This window comes from Hemiscyllium ocellatum, chromosome 10, assembly GCF_020745735.1.
Source record: "Hemiscyllium ocellatum isolate sHemOce1 chromosome 10, sHemOce1.pat.X.cur, whole genome shotgun sequence".
Lineage (NCBI taxonomy): Eukaryota > Metazoa > Chordata > Chondrichthyes > Orectolobiformes > Hemiscylliidae > Hemiscyllium > Hemiscyllium ocellatum.
In genome coordinates, this window is record NC_083410.1 from 50,158,853 (window position 1) to 50,168,587 (window position 9,735).

Sequence of the window (9,735 nt, forward strand, 5' to 3'; positions counted from 1 at the left end):
TGGCCTGGACAGAGTGGATGTTCGAAAGATGTTTCCATTGTAGAGAGACTAGGACACAAGGACATAGCCTTAGATTAAAAGGAAGACCTTTTAGAATGGAGATAACGAAAAACCTCTTCAGCCATAGAGTGGTGAATCATTGCCACAGAAGGCTGTGGAGGCCAGGTCATTGACTATATTTAAGACTGAGATAGATAGGTTCTTAAGTATTGAGGGGATCAAGGATTCCGGGGAGAAAGGAGGACAACGGGGTTGACAAGTTCATCAGCCATTATTGAATTGCGGAACAGACTGATGGGCTGAGTGGCCTAAGTTCTGCTCCTATATCTTATGGTACTATCACTTACAGTACTTTCCACGGTCTGCAATAACTTCTCCTAACTCCTCTGTCACTTCATTCCCCTCTTAAAACTTTCCTCATCGAGTCAACTTTACATCTCTCCCTCTTTGGCAGCATGTCCTGTCTCCTTAAATTTCTGTGAAGTGCATTGGGATGTTTGTGTATTTTCAAACACAAAAAAAACACTTCCTTGCAAATTGTTCTACGGACGTTAGCAGCAATATTATTAAACAATGTAGTCTCCCTGTTCCCGGAAAGTGCCGAAACATTCAGCGAGTCCTGTACAAAGAAAACACAACTTCAATCGATTGGTTTAGCCTGATGCATATAAATAAGATGAAGCGGCCAAGGTTGAGATTACAGCAGCGCCAAAGGGCAGGTTACATTGTATATCAGGATAGGATAGTGCAAAAATTCTACTTCCATGGAATCACCACAATGACTGCGGAAAACTTAAAATCCCTGGTAAAAAGGCAGTTACCATTCAGTGGTTTTGCCAGTTTTCAGGGTAGAAGGGGAAAAGGCCATGCAATTGGAACTGACCAAGAAAACTTGCTTTCAACTGACCAACAACTGACGTTGGAAAACATAAGGCATTTCAAAGCTAAGTTGAAAAAAGTCGCTATTCTCCCGACTGTCCAAGAGATCCAGGAGTCCGCCGATGGACCTCAATGCGAAAGCACCGAGGAGCCAGAACAGGTTAAGAAGACATCAGGTTCTAAAAAAGTTCACATTGCTTTAATTCCAGACAGATATGAACCTTTGATCGAGTCTTTGGGAGAGAATCCGAATGAGGAGAGCAAAACGGCCAAAAAATTCAAAAGGAAGCAAAAGCTTAAAAAGTGCAAGAAGGTAAGAAAAGTAGACGTTCAAAATAATACTAAATTTGTAGGATTGTTAATTGCCGGATGGTGGAAGGTGTCTGGGTAAGTGTTTCTGCACTGACCTCTGTACACATCTCATATACATCAATGTTATAAAGCAAAGGTAACTTTTTTTGTAGCAAGATATTGCGTTCTCCAAGGCAGCCACTCCTCAAACTAATAAACTCAAAGAAAAATGATCCAATTTTATGAAGTTTGACCTCGCGGATTTTGGCAAATCTGCGCCTTATCTCGCTGTCCCTCCCAGTGTCTCAGCTCAGACCAGAATATCGTTCCTGAAGTATTACGCCGAGAACTCAAACACAATTTCCCAGATCAATATAACCTTAAGTCCCCCTAATTTCCAAAGTTACCTTGACTAAACCACTTCATTGCCTACTTCCTACCCATTCTCCCTGTGAAATATGCAAAGTTGGAAGAAAGATGTGGAGGAATGGCATTATTGAATAGCTCCTTAGAGAGCTAGCATGGGCAATGGGCTGATTGGCTGCCTTCTGTAATGATTCTGTGTCTCCAGCGCAACTATTCGGAAGACGCAATCTTTTATACCAGTTTTCAGTTTTGTCCTCTCTTGAGACCACCACCTTCTACAGCACTGTGGCTGACAGTGCTCTGGACTGTGTTGCATTTCATGCAATTCTGCTTCTTTTCCCTCTGCTACACTCCTAGAACCTGGATACCAATCCCCTTGTCAACAATTCCAACACTTTATTTTACAAATCATTTGTTATTTTTGTCTCCTCAGCATGATGTCACCAACAAACACATGTTGCTCTCCTTCTGAAGGGACTGGTCATGACTCACAAAATGGCCAGATTTATGAGTTTCTGCAGGCTCTAAATTCTCTGCATAATCTGAATTTCTGTCCAAATGGTGTCAAGAAATTATTTCATTTGAATTGTATAGATGTCTCTAAAGATAAATGACACAAAGCAAAATATATTTTTAAAGTTCTGGAATGTATTCTTTCCCCTATTTTGGTTAATAAGTTTAGGGACCTAAACATATCAGGAAATGTCTCCTTTAAATCAGCTCAATTAATATCATTAACCTCAACATTTTTGTAATTTGAGTTGTACTTGTATCATCATTCCCTCTTATTTTGATCCGTCATCCTGATTTTTGTAGATTATTTGAATACATGAAGACTGCGAAAAAACTTAGATTATTTGCTATGTTGAGAATTGTGGTCCTAAAATTCTGTAAAACCTCTCAGCTGCTTGCCTTACTTTGCCAGTTAACTGACTTACCTCCTGGGGGAATGTACAGATGACCTATTTCATCTGTTTTAACTACTTCTTTTGAGGTTATTGATCTTCTACGAAATTGATATTCTCAATACGCCAGTGTCAAGCAATGACCATCTCCAACAAAAGAGAACCAAACCATCTGCTCCTCACAATTAATGGTATTATTATCGCTGGGTCCCCAGTTATCAACATCCTGGGGTTAGCATTAATTAGAAATTGAAGGAACCACCCATGCAAATACTATGGCTTCAAGAGTAGGTCAGACACTGGGCATTCTACTCTCTAAAAACTGTGTGCACAATCTACAAGCCACAAGCTATGGGTGTGATGGAATACTGTCCAGTTGCTTGGATCAGTACAGCTTTAATGACAAGCTTAAGATTATCCAAGACAAAGCAGCTGACTTCATTAGTACCCCTTCACCACTGACAGATTGGTAGTTTACCATTTACAGATTGTATTGTTGTAATGTATCAAGGGTCCATTGGCAACACCTTCTAAACCTCTGACTTCTACAAGCTGGAAGGAGCCAAGGGCATTAGATAGACAAGAACAGCACCCCTGCAAGATTTCATTAAAACCACACCATCCTGATTTGGAATATATTATCATTCCCAAACTGTCATTGAGTCAAAATCCTGGACACCTTCTGAATAGCAGTGCCACGTAGGCACTATTGACAGTCCCATTACACTGAAGAGCCTGAACTGACAGCTCAGTGCAGGGTCAGTCTGAAGGATCATAGAGTCATAGAGATGTACAGCATGGAAACAGACCTTTTGGTCCAACCCGTCCATGCCGACCAGATATCCCAACCCAATCTAGTCCCAACTGCCAGCACACGGCCCATATCCCTCCAAACCCTTCCTATTCATATACCCATAAATGCCTTTTAAATGTTGCAATTGTACCAGCCTCCACCACTTCCTCTGGCAGCTCATTCCACATACGTACCACCCTCTGTGCGAAAAAGTTGCTACCGTAGGTCTCTTTTATATGTTTCCCCTCTCACCCTAAACCTATGCCCTCTAGCTCTAGGTTCCCTGACCCCAGGGGAAAGACTGTCTATTTATCCTATCCATGCCCCTTATAATTTTGTAAACCTCGAGGAGGTCACCCACCAGTCTCCGACACTCCAGGGAAAACAGCCCCAGCCTGTTCAGCCTCTCCCTATAGCTCAAATCCTCCAACCCTGGCAACATCCTTGTAGATATTTTCTGAACACTTTCAAGTTTCACAACATCTTTCCAATAGGAAGGAGACGAGAATTGCATGTAATATTCCAACAGTGGCCGAACCAATGCCCTACAGAGCCGCACATGACCTCCCAACTCCTGTACTCAATACTCTGACCAATAAAAAAACGCTTACCAAATGCCTTCTTCACTATCCTATCTACCTGTGACTCCACTGTCAAAAAGCTATGAACCTGCACTCCAAGGTCTCTTTGTTCAGCAACACTCCCTAGGACCTTACCATTAAGTGTATACGTCCTGCTAAGATTTGCTTTCCCAAAATGCAGCACCTCGTATTTATCTGAATTAAACTCCATCTGCTACTTCTCAGCCCATTGGCCCCCTCTGGTCAAGATCCTGTTGTAATCTGAGGTAAACTTCTTTGCTGTCCACTATACCTCCAATTTTGGTGTCATCTCCAAACTTGCTAACTGTGTCTCTTATGCTTGCATCCACGTCATTTACATAAATGACAAAAAGTAGAGGACCCAGCACCGATCCTTGTGGCACTCCACTGGTCACAGGCCTCCAGTCTGAAAAACAACCCTGCACCACCACCACCCTCTGTCTTCTACCTTTGAGCCAGTTCTGTATCCAAATGGCTAGTTCTCCATGTATTCCGTGAGATCTAACCTTGCTAACCAGTCTCTCGTGGGGAACCTTGTCGAACACCTTACTGAAATCCATATAGATCACATCTGCTACTCTGCCATCATCAATCCTCTTTGGTACTTCTTCAAAAAACTCAATCAAGTTTGTAAGACATGATTTCCCACTCACAAAGCCATGTTGACTATCCCTAATCAGTCCTTGCCTTTCCAAATAGATTTACATCTTGTCCCTCAGGATTCCCTGCAACAACCGTGGGCGGCACGGTGGCACAGTGGTTAGCACTGCTGCCTCACAGCACCAGGGACCTGGGTTCAATTCCCACCTCAGGCGACTGTGTGGAGTTTGCACGTTCTCCCCGTGTCTGCGTGGGTTTCCTCTGGGTGCTCCGGTTTCCTCCCACAGTCCAAAGATGTGCGGGTCAGGTGAATTGGCAATGCTAAATTGCCCGTAGTGTTAGGTTAGGGGTATGGGTGGATTGCGCTTCGGCGGGTCGGTGTGGACTTGTTGGGCCGAAGGGCCTGTTTCCACACTGTAAGTAATCTAATCTAAACTTGCCCACCACTGACGTCAGGGTCACTGGTCTGTAGTTCCCTGGCTTTTCCTTACCACCTTTTTAAAATAGTGACACCACATTAGCCAACCTCCAGTCTTCCGGCACCTTACCTGTGACTATCGATGATACAAATATCTCAGCAAGAGGCCAAGAAATCACTTATCTAGCTTTCCACAGAGTTCTAGGGTACACCTAATCAAGTCCTGGGGATTTATCCAAATTATGCATTTCAAGACATCCAGCACTTCCTCCTCTGTAATATGGACATTTTGCAAGGTGTCACCATCTATTTCCCAACATTCTATATGTTTCATATCCTTTTCCACAGTAAATAATGATGCAAAATACTCGTTTAGTATCTCCCTCATTTTCTGTGGCTCCACACAAAGGTTGCCTTGCTGATCTTTGAGGGGCCCTATTCTCTCCCTGTTAACCTTTTGTCCTTAATGTATTTGTAAAAACCCTTTGGATTCTCCTTAATTCTATTTGCCAAAGCTATCTCATGTCCCCTTTTTGCCGTCCTGATTTACCCTTAAGTATACTCCTACTGCCTTTATACCCTTCTAAGGATTCACTCGATCTATCCTTACATATGCTCCCTTTTTCTTAACCAAACCCTCAATTTCTTTCGTCGTCCAGCATTCCCTATACCTACCAGCCTTTCCTTTCACCCTGACAGGAATATACTTTGTCTGGATTCTCGTTATCTCATTTCTGAAGGCTTCCCATTTTCCAGCCGTCCCTTTACCTGCAAACGTCTGCCCCCAATCTGCTTTTGAAAGTTCTTGCCTAATACCGTCAAAATTGGCCTTTCTGCAATTTAGAACTTCAACTTTTAGATCTGGTCTATCCTTTTCCATCACTATTTAAAAACTAATAGAATTATGGTCGCTGGCCCCAAAGTGCTCCCCCACTGACACCTCAGTCACCTGCCCTCCCTTATTTCCAAAGAGTAGGTCAAGTTTTGCACCTTCCCTAGGAGGTACATCCACATACTGAATCAGAAACTTTTCTTGTACACACTTAACAAATTCCTCTCCATCTAAACCCTTAACACCATGGCAGTCCCAGTTTATGTTTGGAAAGTTAATATGGTCCAGTGACGGGAGATTAGAGTGAGCCATGAGGGGAGGGTAAAAGAGGACAATGACCATGGAGGGGTCCTCTGCTGACACTACCCTTCAAGGAATCTCCCTCTTTCACCCTACCTTGGAAGGGATAGCCCCACCCCTCCCATCTCTCCAGCCATTGTGCTTGACACCAGCCTATACAGTTAAAGTTACTGGGCTTCCTGATTGCTGTGGGTGCTCCCTATTATCTGTGGATATAATATCAATGGTAATGTGAGTCCCTTTGTATTGTTATTAATTGGACCCAAGTGTGCATGAGCACAAAGGCAGCTAGGCTTTTCATAGGAAGTTGCCGGAAGGGGAGGTTTAAAATATAAAAATGGACTGGAAAAGCAGGGACTTTTTTCACTAGAAGTCGATGGAGGACCTTCTGAAGTTTAAAAAATAATGTGGGGCAAAGATAAGGTGAATGACAAGGGGTCTTTTCCCTGGGGTGTGGGAGTTTAAAATTGGAGGCATATATTTAAGGTGTGAGGAGAAAGATTTAAAAAGGACATGAGAGGCAACCTTTTTACAACTGAAGTTAATGTGTCGAATGACCTGCCAGAGGAAGTGATGGATGGTCATTTCTACACATTTTCTGAATGAACATTTCAAAATTCTCCATAATTTGACTCAAAATTTATAATTTTATTTGGAAAAGTCATAAAAGTTGCTGAACTGTAAAGATACCACTCCCCTACAGTACACAAACATGTACTTGTTTTAGGTTAAAGTAAAAACATACTTGTGGGGTAAAATAAGTGGGCACATGCTTTTTAAATGGAACTACAACCTACCAAAGTGATTGTGCTTGAGGCTGACAATGCGTGGAAAAGTATAACATTTCTGAACTTTGATTGTCATCATTTTCATTGATGGTTTTAGGAGAGATGCTTTCCCTTAAGTTAGAATATGCTTACATTCAGTTAGGATTTTTGGCTTTACAGGTGAAAGAATGTACAAAAAGGGAATACATATACAACAGAGAAACATTTAACTCAGACAGCTGTTTAGTGGTACACTACTATATACCTATACCAAAATAGTTTTATTTTGTCTGAGCACTGTAATAACTAGTATCTTTAGCACCAGATATTTAACTCCTAGTTGGTATATCTGCATTTACAAACTTGTACTAATCTTTCACCAGCAGTTATCAAAAACAACAAAAGATATTGCAGGTCATGTTGGAATTTGCCCCGTACATTTGATCATTTTCTTTTAAGACAACAGTGAAAATTACAGTGAAGTTTGAAGTTCATTTGTGGACTACCTGCTTGCCATTTATGTCCCTCTACAGATTTTATGACATTGCTTTAATGACAAGTAGGCTTTTCAATATCAGTAAAGCTAAGGTTAAAATCATGTTTTTATTCGTTCCCTTGCTTTCTAGTAAAGAGAGAGATAGAAAATAATACCAGAATATCCAAGCTGCTGCTTTATGTAAGGAACAAGTGTAAAGATTTAACAAATTTAATGCTAATAGTTCCAATGTTATTCCTTCTTCACTGCCAATAAGGAAGTGGCTAATCAGCTGTCAATTATCTATTGTTTATTACAATTGACATTGTAAAACTGCACATGTAAATTGCACATAGATTGGGGGTGTTGATCTGGGTGGGATGCTGTGTGGAGGGTAGGTGCAGATTTGATGGGCTGAATGGCTTCTTTCTGCACTCTAGTGATTCTATGATTCCAAATCATATTCATCAGTTAGTGGTGCAGTGTACTGGAGCATGACGGAGCCGTTCAAATATCTTAATACTTTGAAGAATAGAACACTGACATAATTTGTACTCTGGATGCTCGTTTTTTGGTAATTCAAATATTCAATTATCTAATAATGCTAATTTTTACTCTTTAGAACATTTTAAAAGTCCTGCGTGCTGGATGGAATTACTTTGTACTTGGCGTTCAAGAATTTGCACAAAATTACACAATGCCATACGCAACCTCTTTTACTGTGATTTCTGAGATGCGTTGAAGGACTGAGAGAACATTGGAAGATTTCATACATTGTTGAATTTCTATGTTAATGATGCAAAATTATATGTTTGTAACTTTAAAATATCACTTTATGCTCAACCTGAATCTGTACAGTTATTATAAATTTAAATGATGGTTTTCTTAGAAGCCAATACGAAAGGCTATAGTAGATGCTGGCATCATGAATCTCCTATTCACTCATTACCATTTTTGTAGGCTAATCAGTTACCCTAAGGCAGATAGACTTTGTTCATGATTGCTGCAGCAAATATATTGTACTATCACAGACCTGTATTCACAAATGTTCATTTTTAGATGTAAGCTTGTTCTCATTCTAATTGCTATTAAATTACAGATTTATACATAGTAGTTTCCTTTGTTGAATCTAATTTATTTATAATGTTTGGTTTATTTCCATAGTCATTGGAAACTATGCACAATAGGTGATTGATACAAAGACCTGTATCTTTATTGGTCAGTCATTGAAATAAAGCCACAAATTGTACTTCCGTGAATGATTTCCTATCTCTGAACTATTATTAAGCTCAATAACTAAGTTTAGAAATGCAGAAAACTGACTTGTATGTACTGATAGTTTTTTTTGCTGGCATTAATCCATTACATACAAAAGACTTACAGAAACAATTGAACCAATCTGATGAAGAGAGACAGGATTGATTTGGACTATATTAACTGGAGTTTAGAAGAGTGATTGGGGATCTCTTAGAAACGTATAAAATGCTAATAGAACTAGACAAAATAGATAAAGAGAGGATGTTCCTGACTGGAGTTGGGGGGTGGGGAGTGGGTGGTGTTTGATATGTTCAGAACCAGGAGTCACAGTTTATGGTTATTGAGTAGGAGACAGTGAGGTCTGCAGATGCTGGAGATCAGAGTTGAGAGTGTGTTGCTGGAAAGGCACAGCAGGTCAGGCAGCATCCGATGACCAAGAAAATCGACATTTCGGGTCGGAGCCCGATGAAGGGTTTTGGATTGAAATGTAAATTTTCCTGCTGTTCGGATGCTGCCTGACCTGCTGTGCTTTTCCAGCACCACACTCTCAACTACGGTTATGGAGTAGCCCATTTAAGATTGAGATGAGAAATTTCCTCACACAGAGAGTGGTGAGCCTGTGAAATTTCCTGCACAAAACAGTTGAAGCCAAAACATCATTGTTTTTAAGAAGGAAATAGATATAGTTCTTAAGGCTAAATGGACCAAAGGGTATGGGGTGAAAGCAGGAATAGGTACTGAGCAGGATGATAATTTGAATGATCAGATTGGGCAGACTTGATGGGCCGAATGGCCTGCTCCTGTTTTCTATATTTCTATAAAGGGAGGAAAGGAAACATTTGTTCATAAAGACTTCTTAACAAAATGTTAATGATGTCATCAGAACATAGTGTTATTTTGCTGAATGTAATGACCAGATAGAAAATACCTAATTTAAATAAACAGGAAAAAAAAGACATTTGATCACTCAATTGTGAGAAGAACTGTTGACATCTTGACTGTTCCTTTCTTTGAAATTGTAAAGAGTCAAACAATAGTACCAACATAATTTAGCAAACAGAGGATTATATATATGCCATTAAGAAAAAGGCAAACACAGGAGCATCATCAGTGGAATGAAAACAGATATCAGTCAAGTAATGGATAAAAGCATTACAACAGTAAATGAACCCTAGGAATTAAGGGTCACACAACCTATGCATTAGAGCATTTTGAGCTGTTTGTGGGATCAGCACACATTGAGTTAAAAC

At 40.4% G+C, this 9,735-nt stretch overlaps 1 protein-coding gene across 1 annotated transcript; it reads left to right on the top strand.

Annotated features, from left to right (window-relative positions):
* Positions 1 to 644: 644 nt before the first annotated feature.
* On the top strand, positions 645 to 8,321 carry LOC132819423 (required for drug-induced death protein 1-like). Its single transcript, XM_060830913.1, has 2 exons — positions 645 to 1,192; positions 7,851 to 8,321. Exons 1-2 carry the CDS (start codon positions 662 to 664, stop codon positions 7,968 to 7,970), a joined length of 651 nt encoding a protein of 216 aa, XP_060686896.1. The 5' UTR covers positions 645 to 661; the 3' UTR covers positions 7,971 to 8,321.
* The last annotated feature ends 1,414 nt before the right edge of the window (positions 8,322 to 9,735 follow it).